The sequence below is a fragment of the Mastomys coucha genome, unplaced genomic scaffold, assembly GCF_008632895.1.
Source record: "Mastomys coucha isolate ucsf_1 unplaced genomic scaffold, UCSF_Mcou_1 pScaffold1, whole genome shotgun sequence".
Classification (NCBI taxonomy): Eukaryota; Metazoa; Chordata; class Mammalia; order Rodentia; family Muridae; genus Mastomys; species Mastomys coucha.
In genome coordinates this window covers 85,315,087-85,330,716 of record NW_022196891.1, presented here as the reverse complement: position 1 = coordinate 85,330,716, position 15,630 = coordinate 85,315,087, and the positions used below count along the sequence as shown (strand labels likewise).

At 43.4% G+C, this 15,630-nt stretch overlaps 1 protein-coding gene across 10 annotated transcripts in view; it reads right to left on the bottom strand.

Moving 5' to 3' along the window:
- Esrrg (estrogen related receptor gamma) overlaps window positions 1-15,630 on the bottom strand; it is a 628,608-nt gene that overhangs the window by 13,896 nt on the left and 599,082 nt on the right. For all 10 annotated transcript variants that reach the window (XM_031338245.1, XM_031338211.1, XM_031338220.1 and 7 more), the window contains one exon: window positions 2,470-2,739. In XM_031338245.1, coding sequence (XP_031194105.1) covers window positions 2,470-2,739 — 270 coding nt within the window. The remainder of the gene's footprint in view (window positions 1-2,469; window positions 2,740-15,630) is intronic.

The following is a 15,630-nucleotide window of genomic DNA, read 5'->3' as shown; positions in this document are numbered from 1 at the left end:
TCACAGGGATGTGCTCACAGGGATGCCCTCATAGGGATGCACTCACAGGGATGCGCTCACAGGGATGCACTCACAGGGATGCCCTCACAGGGATGCCCTCACAGGGATGTGCTTACAGGGTTGTGCTCACAGGGATGTGCTCACAGGGATGCCCTCACAGGGATGCGCTCACAGGGATGCCCTCACAGGGATGTGCTTACAGGGTTGTGCTCACAGGGATGCGCTCACAGGGATGCGCTCACAGGGATGCGCTCACAGGGATGCACTCACAGGGATGTGCTTACAGGGTTGTGCTCACAGGGATGTACTCACAGGGATGCCCTCACAGGGATGTGCTCACAGGGATGCGCTCACAGGGATGCGCTCACAGGGATGCCCTCACAGGGATGTGCTTACAGGGTTGTGCTCACAGGGATGTGCTCACAGGGATGCCCTCACAGGGATGTGCTGACAGGGTTGTGCTCACAGGGATGTGCTCACAGGGATGTGCTCACAGGGATGCCCTCACAGGGATGTGCTCACAGGGATGTGCTCGCAGGGATGTGCCCATAAGCATTTAAGAAACTCAAGTTTGATCCAAACAAAATTAAATCTACATGTTTGCTGCTGTCTTCTAGGAAGGAGCTAAGGCCGTCTAAATGGGCACACTTAGATAAAACCTATGCCAGGAGCATCTCCAACTGCCAACTTTTAGCGATTTTGATGACAAAGTTTTATCACTGCTCAGGGTTCATAATCAACTAACAATTTACAAAATCAATTGGAAACATAAAAAGATAAAACGTGCTTGCTCTGCTTGAGAAAAAAATAATAGATAGAGTAAATGGTTTCAGTTAGAATCATTTTTGAGATTATCAAGTAAAACTTCTTTGCAAAGCCAATACTGTGAAATATTTCACCTAATTTGGATAGGTCCTATAACATGAAAGCTAAACAAACTAGCAAATTCTCAGAAAACTTCTATCTCACATTCCACTTGGACACTGTACAGAGCAGGGCAAGGGCTTGTTACATACAACAAGGTCTTTGTCACAGACACACAGATGCACAGACACATATAAACATACACACACACACACACACACACACACAAACACACACAAACACACACAAACAAACACAATCACACTTCAAGTTCCCAGGAAAGGGAGGGAAAGTGGGGTGAAGTGTGTGGTAATGAGTGGGTTAGAGTCACTGTGAAATGCTAACGCCCATTATAAAGACAAATCGGAAGCTACAACTTCATTGTTGAAAACAATTTCCCTTCTATCAGTCTAAGGATTCATGCATCAATATTTTAGATGAACTGTTAATTACAAAATCAATTAAAAATTATTTCTAAAAACAGTCACGCATCCCCGGCTCTCATGGGGGCAATTTGGGCAGAAGGTCTCATCTTGCCCATACCACGCCAAATCACAAAGTCGTCACCCACAAGTAAGCAAAAGCAATCTGGTTTTTCATTTTTCAGCACGGCTGAGCCCAGCCTGAGATTGATCGCCACATATGGCCCCAGAAAACAAACTGTCAATACCTTGAATACTGCAGAATTTGAACAAATAGCCATCCGCCCATTCAAGCCACTCATTGCATCCCATTTAACAGATTTTATTGACAGTTTCCTTCTTGTAATTAAAGGGAAAACTACTGGCCAGCAACCAAGATAAAGTTCAAAGATAGGGTCAGAACAAAAGCAGCTGGAAAGAGCGCCATGGGATTGTCAATGGTACATGGTTTCAGAGCCGTTATTGACACGCAGGTATCTGATGATCAGCCCGTCATTAGGAGGGATCTATCCTGAACTTTATGCAAATGTTAAAAGACACTTAAGACGACAGTCTAGCCTTAGGGAAGGCAAAAAGGGAATATATACCTAAGTACCAACCATCTTGACTTACCAGAGTGTGCCCCTACCTTAGCACACTCCTGTTCAAAAGCTAACGTACCTATTCCTATAATTCTCAGTCTCTACTGAAGGTAGCCAGAATGTGATGTCTACAGAATTCCAGGCTATGTTTTTTTTTTCTAAAAAAAAAAAAATCAAAAGGCAACATGGCGTGTATTTTTCTCGACTGCAAAATTGGCCTTTTTGAGAGGAAAAGTGGGGATTGTTTCCCCATAACTCAGTGCTGTTGACTTGCGCAGAAACAACAATAAAGCTAATTTTGTCCCAAGAGTGCCTATTTATGTGAGTCCCTCAAGACCGTCTGCTTTGCTATGGTTCAAATTAGTAAAAGCATAGGGTGGTAAAAGTGTCAGAGCTTTTGAGAGCAAGTAAATAAAAAAAATGTTTCCCCTCCAAGTTTATTTTTCTCTCCCTTAACTTTTCACTCGAAAGCTGCACTGATTATAATTGTGCTGACTCATGGAGAACTTACAAACTAGGTCTCACAAATCCCCAAGAAGAGAAGGCAAGGGGCAAAGCTGACATCTTTAACAACGCAACAATGACCACATCGATATGCCAACCTGAATTAGCAAGAGCGATTGCTTTGAGGGTGACGAATTCCTCCTTCTCTAGCTTCATACTCTTATACTTCTTCACCAGCTGCAGGATAGCATTATTTAGGTCAAGAAGGCCCGCTAATTTGGACTGGTCTTCATCCATTATATAATCGTCTGCATAGACAAGTTCATCCTCAAATGAAAGCGATCGGTACACCACGCCGAGGATCAAAATTTCCATCCATGCGCTCTGGAGAAGGCTCATCTGATCCGCCAGGGACAGTGTGGAGAAACCTGTAAGGGGAGATGGGTAGATCAAGTTACTCTAAAGCCAGTGTTTCACAAAGCAACCTGCTCTTCCTTTGGTGGGCAGCCTCTGCCTTGGAGCTCAAAACCATGCTGTGCTCTCTTTAGAGGCTATTAAACCCCCCCGCCACCCCTTTATCATTTTGTGAACCCAAAGTCAAAGGCACGAGCCAGCTTTTGTGGTAGGTGAGATGGTAAGGTTACAAGCCCAGCTCTCGGGAAACATGATAGAGCAACGGTTTTCTTCCCTATTTGCAGAGAAAGCACCATGCTATCTCTCTGCTCTATTTCCAACACTAAAGGTGGTGAGATTTTCGGTTACCTTCAACCACTTAGTTTTTGAAATCTCTATTAATAGGGAAGGTGAAGGCTGAAATAACCTCCCCTCCTGGAAGAAAATAGTTGAAACCTCGTAAGAGTCACCAACTTGGATATGGGTCCCCGTAACAGCTATGTGATGACTTAAAGCCAGGTGAACATTCGTGTCTGGATATTTACCCCTGCTGTTACTATTATGGATCGCTCTTTTAAATACTCACTAGTCTATAAAGACGACGTCTTAGCTTACGCGCCTCCTTGCCCAAGAGAAAAGTCACAATTCACTCTTATTACTAAAGTCTATTTGTTTAAAAGTCGAAATATAGAAATAAAAATGTTTGGTGAGAAAAACTGTCAGAGAGCCAGGGCCCAAATGAAAATACTGGCTGCACTCAGGCATTGACTCTGTCATCCCTCCCAGCGCTCAGGCACTGGCTCCATCATCCCTCCCCGCGCTCAGCCACTGGCTCCGTCATCTCCCAGATGGGGCAATGAATTTGTTTTTGCATTTGGGAAACAGAAAACATGCAACTTTTCTAACTGATGGCTCACAACACAGAGATGGGAAGGGTTGCATCTTATTTTCGCCTGCAATTTCTAGCTCTATCCTTTATTAAATCTTAGAAAGCATCCAATATAGATGCTATACAAACTGAGCATCCAATAGAGAGGCTCTGTAAGCTCCCTTCTGTGCTTGAGTAACAAAAGACAAACACTGGGAAGGAAGAGTCAAATCATGTCTAAGATCTCCTTCATTAAGTCCATGTAGATGTATGGATTGCATATTATATAATGTGATTGCATATATATATATATATATATATATATATATATATATATATATATATTACATGTACATACATATAATGTGTGCGCTTATCATCTAATGCCTTCACATGCCAGAGGATTGAGCTATATACTGAAAAGAATAATGATAATAGCTGACGACCAGGTGACTGTTTCCAAGAGACCTAAAAGCATAAACTTCCTTGCCGACGATATGTCCCAGAATTCCAAGTACGACCTGTGGACCAGGGTCACTAAGTGCCCGCTACCACGACTTACCGCACTCCTAGCAGCCACCCTATAGAAGAGAGATGGCTGGAGCTAAAGCAACTTAAGAAACCTCTTTTAACACTGTTCCTAGACATTATGACCCAATCATAAAGGCCGTGCACACCTAACCTCACAAGTTTCTGCTTACCAGCAGTTGGTCTCATTCTCATTCACGTTGACGAAAACTTGTCCCATACAACAGTAAAGCAGAGGTTTTCCTGACCCACTGAGAAAAAAACCAGTAAACTGCCTCTTGGCACCATTACCTCTAAGTGTTTAATCAAACCATCAAAAGGATTCCTTCAGCTTCTCTTGGTGGGATCCCCATAGCATTTATTTCACTCTGAAGGCACTTACACTGTGTTTAACAACGCTGCTTTGGTCTAGTTGCATAAGGTTTTCCTCCCCTTAATTTTTATCAATGAATTTTAGTATTACATTGATAAATACACCCTGACAGCATTTTTTAACAAGTCAAAAGAAGAAATAATTATCAGAGAAAATTAAGTTCTACAAAAGACAAACACAGCTCATTGTTCTGCCCCACTCCACCACCACCACCCCTAGCACACCGATGAACTGGAGAAGAAAGAAATTTGCAAAATGAAATTTCTTTTACAAATTCAATCAACAACACCTGCCACAAAAATCATCACTGGTAAACTTCTGAGCCAGAAGGAATGGATTTTTTTTTTTTAATTTTCCTGGTTTAATTCTTCTGTTTCACCATCCCAAACAGCAGTTTGTAGCCACAGCAGATGGAGGGACCTCGGACCTCATAGCCCGGAGCATCGCCCTGAGACAGCCCGGTCCTCCCTCCCAGACACTGCTGTTAGTAAATAGATTTACACCGTCCTCCAATCTCCACACATCTTCCTGCCGAATAATTAAAAGCAGGATGATTAGTTTATTGAGTGGAAGGAGGAACTTTTTTATTGAGGTCCATCCATGATTTTATCAGGGCCAGCACTTTTACGGTTGTCACAGGGGTACAGCCATCCAATTTTTCTTATCTGCCTGATTAATACAAACGCTGTTTCAGGACGCATTAATTAACAGATACAAATCTACGTTCTCATGGAAGGATCAATACTGAGAAGAAAAGAGGCATCAATGTGAATTTAGTGCTGATGATGGAGAAGGCGCGCTATCGACATTTACGTGTGTGGAAACTTTAAAGTTGCACGGGGCCCCTTTGTCCCTGTGATTTACAAATTAACATTTTTTTCAACAACAACAATGTCTGCCACATTTCTTTGGGGTTTAATTAAGCAAAAGCAATAAAATTTCATTTTTAAAGGTTGATTCTACAATTTGTTTCCTCTATATGGATGGCTCTGTATGTGTGCCTGTGTGTGCCTGTGTGTGCCTGTGTGTGCCTGTGTGGCATCTGTTTTGTAAACATTACGCTTTCCCTTTTACTATGAAATAAAGAGAAAGAAAAGGTAAAGAAAGGCTACTTTCTTTTAAAGCACAAAGCTGTAATGACGTTGCTTGCTTGATGTCCTGAGGGTTTTTTTTTTCCACTTCATTAAAGTAGTATGATTTTTACAGAAGCATCAATTAGGAAGGAAGGAAGGAAGGAAGGAAGGGAGAGAGGGAGGAAGGACAGAAGGAAGGAAGGAAGGAAGGAAGGAAGGAAGATCTATGCATTATAGAATATAGTAATCTGGGCTTCTGTCTCTTTTTAAGCTTATTAATTAGTGTCTCACAATTTGGCCCCTTTTTAGGTTCACCATCACAATATGGAAACTGACACAAAGACCTTCCCCACCCAAACCCTGAGGTGGAACCCAAGCAACCTACAAAATAGGTATTCTGCAGATCTACGGGGCCCAACATACGATAAAGACTTTGTTTCCACTCCATAAATACTTATTTATGTACTTCCTTGCTTCCCATCCTTGGTCCAGGCTGACCTTGGACTTGTTACACAGTGCAGGCTGCCCTCCCTCTTGGGATTCTCCTCTCTCTGATCCCTGAGTCCTAGCATTACTGATACCATGCCTAGCTTTCCAAAAAAAAAAAAATCTGTCAAGCTCCCTTTAGGATGGCTGGCTCTATTTCCTTTCCATGACGAAATAATATCTTTATAAAGAGACTTGAGCAAAACAGAGACACCTAAATGAGGAGGCTAATGAAAATGACAGGGTCATAAAGCCGACTGTAAGGTTGTTTTTTTTGTTTTGTTTTGTTTTGTTATGTTTTTTAATGAGATAGCGTTACTGGCTCATGGACACTTGTGTTCAGATGATAATTACTCATTTGTGCTCTTAGCAGACATTCGATGGCGTTTAGAGGCCTTGTCATCTCCACAATGTAGCTGTCATTGGCAAGATTCCTTTCTCTCAAGCGAAATGAGACCGGGCTAGCCGTTGTGTCCCTTGAAGCTCATACGCTGTGCATCCAGGATCTTAATCTCTGGCGTGTGGCAGGCTACACTTTCTAATGTTCAGCCCTATTACAGCTTTTTAAAAGACACCACAGCACAGTTCTCTCTTTTCCATCGGAAGCCCCCTTCCGTTGATACCGCTGACAAGTCTGATCTCTCTTCATCTCTGTCCTGGGCTTGGTGGCATTGACTGTATCGTAGGCATTTTGCTCTGCAAAAGGGCTTTCTACCCTGACCTGCAGCTAAATTGTGTGTTTATCTGCACTACAGTATTCTCCAAATACATTAGATGACAGTGGAGAATAGCATCGCATGGAAGGATTGAAGAGCTTCTCCACACAGGTGCCCCTAAGGTAGCAGGCTTAAAGAAAGCATGCTTTATGCCAACTTTCTTGCCCGTTTCTCCTGGAACCTTCAGGGACTGAGTAGGACGCCACGGGCAGTCATCAGTAACAATTTTTTTTTCCCAGCCTGGCAAACTTATGCACTTTACAGTCAATGTACAAAAAAGGCTAAGCATTTGAAAGTGTGAAGGGCAAAAACTATCTGACGGCTAGTCTTCAAAAATACACTTTCATTTCAGAAAGCATAAATGTTTATTTCCTGAGTAGAGTGCTGACAGAAATAGGCTGCCGCGCGCAGGCATTTGGTTTTAACCCCTGCCAGGCCTTTCCCTGTCAGCTGCTTAGCTCGAAACAGAATGCTGCCAACATTTAAATCTTCAGGGTGTCTGTTAGTATCAGTTAATCATGGCATTGATTTGCCTGTTCGGGGGTTCTGAAGTGTGGTTTCTCTATTCCACAATAAACAAACAAACAAACAAATAACAAATAAAATGATAGAAATGATTGACTTTTCCCCCAACAAATAGCATATTAGGCTACAATCATTATTCAGCTATAGTGACCCACTGAGATGGCAAAGTTCACTTTGGGGATGTAGCCCTGGCAAGAATCTCTCATTCCCATACTAGTGACACTGAAGCTTAAAGGAACTGAGGAAGAGTGATGTCCCTCTGAGGCTCCAGCCTAGCTACTGCTAGATACTTGCATCAGGAACCTTAATAGAGACAACGTAGGCCAGTTGCTTTTCGCACATATCGACAGTCATTATCGCTTGTTCCCTGAGCCACAAAATGCAATAATTGGGTCTTGGCTGTGAGTGTGTGCACGCATGCATGCCTGCGTGTGCATTCATGTATATGTGCATGGGCATGTGCATGTGTGTATGAGGGTACATACATGTGGAGGCCAGAGGTCTTTGTAGGGTCTCTCTCAGTTGTTCTCAATCTTAATTTGTGAGACATAGCATCCCAATGAACCGAGACCTCACCAGCTGATCAGCTGACCCAGGAGGCCCAGGAAACCTTCTCCCCTCTGCTTCCCTAGTGACACGATTCCATGCTCACACAACTCTACCAGACTTTTTACATGAGTTCTAGGGACCAAAGGCAGGCCTGTGTGTGCAGCAAGCTCTTCACGGACTGAACCACCTCCCAGCCGCTAGCGGGAACATTCCCACCAATAGCCAGCCTGCTTTGAGAAAGAAGCTGCCGCGGGCAGGTGACGAATGCCTAGTAAGAACGTCAAGGTTGTCTCTGTGAACCGCACAGCTTTTCTCCGAAGTCCTTCCTTGTTCTAACCACTTCTGGACGGCCAGACTGTAGCTGAGACGAACCCTCAGACTGTCCCAAGCCTTTAACCTGGCTGTGGCTTTATTTCTCCACTTCTTGAAACTAAGACTTAGAACAAAACAATTCTGAGACTGTGACTCAAGGATGTAGCAAGCTGCCTGGACAGGGAGAAGCTGGCTATCTTCTTGTCCCACGACATCTATTTCTTACAAGCTCCCAAACAGGAAGTTCTGTCTAGAAGACGCCTCTTGTGGCTGTAACAGGGTTGTGTGCTATCTAAGAGCATGGGAAAGCAGCATCCATGCTTTCCACACAGGGCTTCGATGACTCATAAAATAGCACCCACGTCAGCTGGGAGTTAGAGACGGGAGTTTGGAGAAATACAGAGGAGGCTCCGCCTTATGAACAGTACTTCAGAATCCAGATAACTGTTTACACCCAAGAGGATTTGCCTGGTCTGCTTCACGAGCTGAATTGCTCCCCAAAGTTTAAAAGCCCTCCTTTTCAGCCTCTAGGAATGTGATTGTGTTTGGAAATCGGTTTTTTTGCCAATGTCATTAAGTTAATATGACTAAATCTTTACAGGGAGGGGTGACGTTAGACTCAGAAGTGGACATGCTCAGATAGATGGAAACTGATATGGAAACATAAAGCAGGTAGGATAGGAGTTTCCTGGAATATGGGGGAGAGGGAGCAAGTGATATAGAGGACCCCTCGGGGGCCCCCTAGCTGGAACCAATCCTGCTGATATCTTGAACCTGGGCTTTTATTCTCCGGGGCCATGAGACGGCATATCCCCTAGTGTTGGAGCCACCTGATTTGAGGTACTGCTTCAGCAGCTTTAGAAAACAAATGCAGACCCATGCCTGGGTTCCTCATTAGTCAAACAGAAACGTTGAACTAGTTATTTTTTTCTGAAGAGTCTTCTAGTTTCAAAAGGTTTTAGACTCAAAGAAGCAGCAAGTATTATGCGTATGCGTCACAAAGCTGCTGGGGTTTGGTTAAGCCCAGAAAACAGAAGTCATGGCACTGGGGACAGAAAGACCTCAGGTCCAGTGGAACTTCTACCCCCTTGACACTGATGAGACTCAGGGGATGGCACACTCCCTCTATCTCTGATCTGAAAAACAAGATGGAAAACATGATCCCTAAAAGCTTGTTATGGCAAACTCTGTGACATTTTCCTATAAGGATATTCATACTATTGACACTTGGGGCATCCACACAGGCACTGTGGTTTGCTAAGTACTTTAGAATATAGAGAATGAGTCAGATAATTCCCTTGTCTCCTGAAACAGTCAAGTGAAAGTAGACTGGAGCTCAATTCAGAAATAGCATAAATAATATAAACATGAGTCAAGATAAACATGGACGCAGAGGGTTCGGGCCTACATATCCTTCTGGTTATCATCCACCCCCTTCCACAGTTTTGGTTCAGGCCTCTACGCTGTCTTTGGATTCCATCTCTCTGATCCTATCCACAGTCAAACTATAAGTATGTCTCCCTCTGATGAAAATGCTTTCTGGGGGGGGGGGCGGGAAGAGGTAGAAGAGAGTTTGGTTTCACTATAATGAAAGGGGGTTTCAGGGCCTCTAAGGGAGTTAAAGGTGAGCAAAATAGAATGATATGTGGAAGGATCATGAAGAAAGTCATTACGCTGCGTGCTTACAAAAAGATAACAAGATATAAATGATAATGACCTTTAAAAACGTTCCCCTCGCTTGCAGAATTCCAGCAGGACCCAGTTCAAATTTTCTGATATAACACTGAATTTCCTTCACCCTTTGGACCCCTTCCTCCTTCCCAGCTTGCCTCCTAACAATGGCTAAGTCTTCCCTTGGATGTCAAAGCCCCTTCTGGACATCCTAGCATATTAGAAATGTCACTAGCATACCCATCACTTCTATTGAAAGCAACAGCACCAACAACCTAGGTTCAAGAGTATCGCCATCGCCCCACTTCCTGCTACTCTCTTGGCCCTTCATTGGCCTACCCCACCCACGGTGAAGCCATTCTCAAATGTGCTTGGTGGCTTCCATTCCTGCTGACGTAATTATAATGACTGTATGTTCCTAGGGCCACCCGTGTATCATAAAGTAAGGAGAAGGTAAAGACGTAGATCAGAAATACATATCTGATCATAGGTAGGGACCGGCCATGAGGAAGTAGGGACTGGCCATGAGGAAGCAGGGGCTGGCCCTGAGGAAGTGCTGCCTGTGGGGCCTACCTGACTCCTCGTGTGAGGTTTCTGGGATTTCCATGTCTTAGTCGCTCTTTAGGATGGGGGGGGGTTGCTTTGATTCTTCATCTAGTTTTAGAACCCTCGGTTGTACCTCTGATGTCATAGGTCCTTATTCAACAGGGAGGGAATGAGGAAATGGGTGATTCCAGCTCAATGACTGACTTTCCAGACTGGAAATGAAGACGCTGTTCTAGAAACCAGATGGCACATCCCAACATGCACACGAACACCCTCCCTTCCAATGAGGCCACCAGCAGCTTTGGCATGAGCTCAGTGAGTGATTACAGAGCACTGTTGGGGGGGGGGGTTGGATGGGGAGGTGGACACACTGCTTATCCTGCTTATGGGATTCTACAGGAGTCAGGTAAACTCTAAGGATGCCTACCCACATGCCCTAACATTTACGTACACCCCTGATTTATAAATTAGAGGTGATATGCTCATGCTGTAGTCTGATGCTTTTCTTATGTTTCTATAAAAAAATGGAAACAGAATCCATGAAAATATCATAACTTTTAAACATTGCTTACAAGTATCTGGAATTTGTTTCTTTACTTTGCCCCAGTACTATGAATTTTAATATATGTATATGTATATATATATATATTATACATATACACATATGTATATATATATACACATATATATTTGCACACACATTAGTGTCTATAGTTAAGATTTCAAATTTCTGAAAACCTGAACTCCTCAAATAAAGGATGAGTCAATATGCCCATTGTCTTTCTCATCTTAGAGAGAGAAAGATGTATGTCTACTTCTTTCATAGATTAGAAAATTTTAGGTGAAACCAAATCTACTCATTTGAAAAGCCCAAGTTAAAATTGATGATGATGATGATGATGGTGGTGGTGATGATGATGGTGATGATGATGATGATGATGATGATGATGATGATGATGATGTTTAATGCATTAAACCAGGAGGAAGAGGAGGAAGAAGAGTAAGGGGAGAAGGAGAAAAGAGGAAGGAAAAGAAGGAAGAGGAGAAGGAAGAGATGGGGGCAGTTTGAGTGGCTATCATGTTCTTCTTTCTGAAAACAAACCAGAGAGAGCAGCCGTATGAGGCACATCTGACATGTGATGCACCTTTGACGTCCAATAGTGAGCCTCTCTGTGTGAGCTCTCACCCAGTCCCAAGCATTTGCCACAGTATGACAGCCAACCAAGAGCCCCTGGGGAGTGAGCAGCCCCACTGTAAAGCGGTGATTCAGACATTAGCAAACAGTAGTCGCTTTGCCTTGTGCTGCTCGCCGAGTCTCAACAAGGTGCTGCTGTAATTTAAATGCCATTTAGGCATGTTATGTGTCATCAAAACACTGTGTACAGCCTTCCTTAAGAAATAACTGTGAGAGACCGGGGGGCAGTAAGGATGCTTGCACAGCACTATCCATATATGCACACTTACATACATAAATTACCAACACATGCACACATACATACATATACTACCCACACATGCACACACATACACACACACACACACACACACACACCATATGTACACATATATATGCGCTTCTCTTTTACCTATATATCCCGTTTAGTAAGAACTCTTCAAGAAACCTGATTTACTTTGAAACAGCCAGTAATGAGTGGAATCTACTCCCTCACCCTCATTGCTTCATTACTGTGATGTGAGCCCAACATGATGCTCTAAGACTATAACAATCTAAAAGCACGTGGGGATAAGCCACAGAGGGTTGGGGAGACAGGTTTATAATCCCTATACCCAACTCGGATGTTGTAAAACAGGAAATTAGAGGAAACAGGAGGTTCACAGTCACCTCCTGCCTTCGTCTGCTTTGGGATTACACGTTAAGTAAGAACAGGTGAGAGGTCTTCATTTGCTGACTAATGGAGTCTGTGGAGCTCACTGAACACTGTGGTGTCTTGTTAAACAATTCCCTTTGTCGTAATTCTCCGAGGCTGAAAGTCACACATCTTCACAGATGCCACCGAATGATACAGGGATTAGAGGAGCCTAAGACATTTCTTTCACATAAGTTACAACCTCAAGTTTTGGTATCCGGCGACCAATTCATGAAATTCATTTTTAAAAGTGGTACTGGACATCCACTGAAATGAGCAAGAATTAGTTCTCTCTGGGATCTCTGAGAGACACTCATAAATAACTCCTAAATTCTTTTAAAATAGCCGCAATTGTTTTTCAAAATTTCCTAACCCCCTCTTGCTATAAACACAAATCAAGCAAGGAGCCTGAATCCCGAGAGGTGATGCTCTCCCTCGGCATGGGCATGTTTCCCTTCCTCACTTTGCATCTGCATCGCCCCCTTCCTCCATTTGGACTGTTACCAGGAAAGTAGAAAATAAAGGGACAGGAACCCTGCCAGGTGTTCTGTTAATCTTCCTAAAACAGACAAGGAATATTGTTATCTATCATAAGATCCAGAAGGAAACAGAGAAGGGGTGGGGGTGGGGGGGGAAGAGCAAGCTAAAGAAGGATCCGCAGCACAGGCGACTAAGAGAGAGTAACAGTAACAGTGTTTCATACAAATATGTGAGGTAGCAAGTAGCCGGTAAGACTCAGGTCATAGGCATTATGGCAGGCTGACACGAAGCTCCACATTCAAATACTAGGAGAGACTCTGTGTATATATTCTGGAAGATCTGGCTATAATTTGTACTTTGGACATCATGGGGGAAAAAAAAGAGCTTCTCTGTATTTCTGCCTCTAAGAGTTCACTTTGGAGTCGGGCTGTGGCACGATTTCCACTGTAGCTAATGAAGGTCTGTTTACGAATATTTACTCCCAAGTTCATGGCCGGTGCTGGCTGGCAGGGGCACAGCTAAGTCATTATGGCTTGGCATAAGGTTTTAGGGGAGGCGACCAACTATCTTCTCACTGACAGTGGGAACAACCCCTTCAGTTCCTCTCTGGCCGGGTCTTGGTCCTCTCTGACCATCCTCAGTTTGGATACCTTGCTGAATGAAAATGAAACAAATCTGTAACAAGGTAGCTGAGCTCCAGAGAGTCCTCCGTCATCATTCTCCCGGTGAGAGCCTTTCTTAGCAAAGAATGCCTGCTTGCCATATTTAACCTGGACCGTTGGGATACAAACCTGGGCCTCATGGGATAATTCTCAGAGATGCTCTCCCACTCAAATGTGAGCTGGGGCATACAGATATCAGCAGGGGTAACTGTACCCTCCCCCTCTTGAATGAACAAGAACACCCAAAGTGCTTTTTCCTCTTTCGTCTGCCTGAAGATGATTTTTATCTATACAGCCCATCTCTGTCCTCCTCAGTCCCCGTCAGGCCCTCGAGACCCTGCCAATCATCCCTAGGAATTCCTAGGAACTCCCACACAACGTTGACTCAAAGAAAATATAGGGACTACACCAGGGGTTACCATACACAGATGAATCTATTAGGAACTTGTGTCATCTCCTAACTTGATTTAAGTGGTATTAAGAACACCTCTGGAGGCAGGCACTCTTACATCGGCAATTGTCCAAAAGGAAAGCAGGGGAAACAGAGAGAGGGGGAGGGAAAAAAAAAACCACTGCCTGATTCTAATACACCTAATTAGCCATCGGCAGACTCTTAATTGCATACATTAGGATGATTCCATAGTGGAGATTAATTCTAAATATACCCAAGCAGCTGGTTAAGATGCCATGGATTACAGTATGGACTGTACTTTTCCACTTAATTAGATATCAAAATTAAGCAGCAACAAGCATTTTGACATAACGGGGATCAAGCCTGTGCTCTGGCTCCCAGAGCTGCAGTAAAGTGACCGCTAAACAGAGCCGCACAGATGGAGAGATATTAAATGCCGCACTGGAAAGTGATTTCAAATAATAAAATATCAATATTTACATTTTAATTACCCCTACCGAGGGCCTCTCTGTCATTCCACTATTGCCGACGCAGCAAGGGGCTGTGAGATGACACCGTGGCTCTGGCTGCAATGACTATTTTGTTTCCATTAAAGAATGACAAGTGCTTTGGAGGCAGTGACACTCAGCGCGCCCGTGAGGATGACAGCCGATCAGAAAATTCGTATTAAGGGGCTAAATGCCTCAATGAGAGAATTCACAGGGAGCAGCAGGCTCCTCCTGGAAGTACATCCGCCTTTCCGACTCTTCTGTCGAAAGTTTATTATTGGGGAGGCCCAAGGGAAGTTTTAGTCTCCCATGAAATATTTAGAACCGTAAAACGTTATGTGATGATTGTCAATTTAAAAACAATAATACTTGATGGGGGCAAATATGCGGGAGTTCTCTGCAAATCACGGGGCTGGGACATTTCGTTTCTTACCCTCATTTGCATTAGCAGCACCATGAAGACACCCTCCTTGAAGCCTGTCTGCCTCTGATGAAAGCCTGGGACGCGGCTTTCCAGACCTTAAAAATATCAGGCTTGCCTTTACGATGTTTCCACTGGGATTTTATTACACTCAGCCACCTCGTGTAATAATTTCCTTGACTTCAAAAAGAAAGCCAAGAGTAGGTCATTATTCACATATGTGTAAAGATGCACACACATGCATAAACATGAGCCAAGGTCATTGTTCCCATATGTGTAAGGATGCACACACATGGGTACCCCTCCCTGTTTTTCTTCTAGTTTCTAATTCCTTTTCTTTTCTTTTTTCCTTTTTTTCAAATAATATACTTAGGTCTTAGAAACTCCGGTGGGCTCTTCCCAAGTTTAATTACTCTTTATAAAGTGTGAAGATAAGATTATGGGGGGGGGGAAGGTATGCATTCGAAGTGGGATGCTGCATCCGCCAGGTAATAAAGGACACAGTAAAGCCTTCCTTTGGAAATGACTGTCAGAAGTGTAGAGATCATGAAAGAATGTTAATGCCTCAAGATATGAGCAAGCACATAAGAAAAACTCCTTGGTCAGTGCACTGTCGCTGGCGGTTAACTGACCCCCTATCTCAGAGCCCGCATTTATTTAATGTGTGGAGAGGAACAACCGTAAATGTGATGAATGGTTACAGCAGCAGGCAGAATAGAATTTTTCAAAGGACAGCAAAGGGAAGTTGGGGAGTTTTTATAGATCCTGGGTACTCTTTTAATCCCGTTCCTTTATATATATATATATATATATATATATATATATATATATATATATATATATATATATATCGGTTCTGAAGTTGAGATAAAGGCTGGGAAATAGGCAAGGGATACTAATGTGTGTTCCACAATCAAGAGATGCTTTCCTCTTAAGGAAAAATAAGTA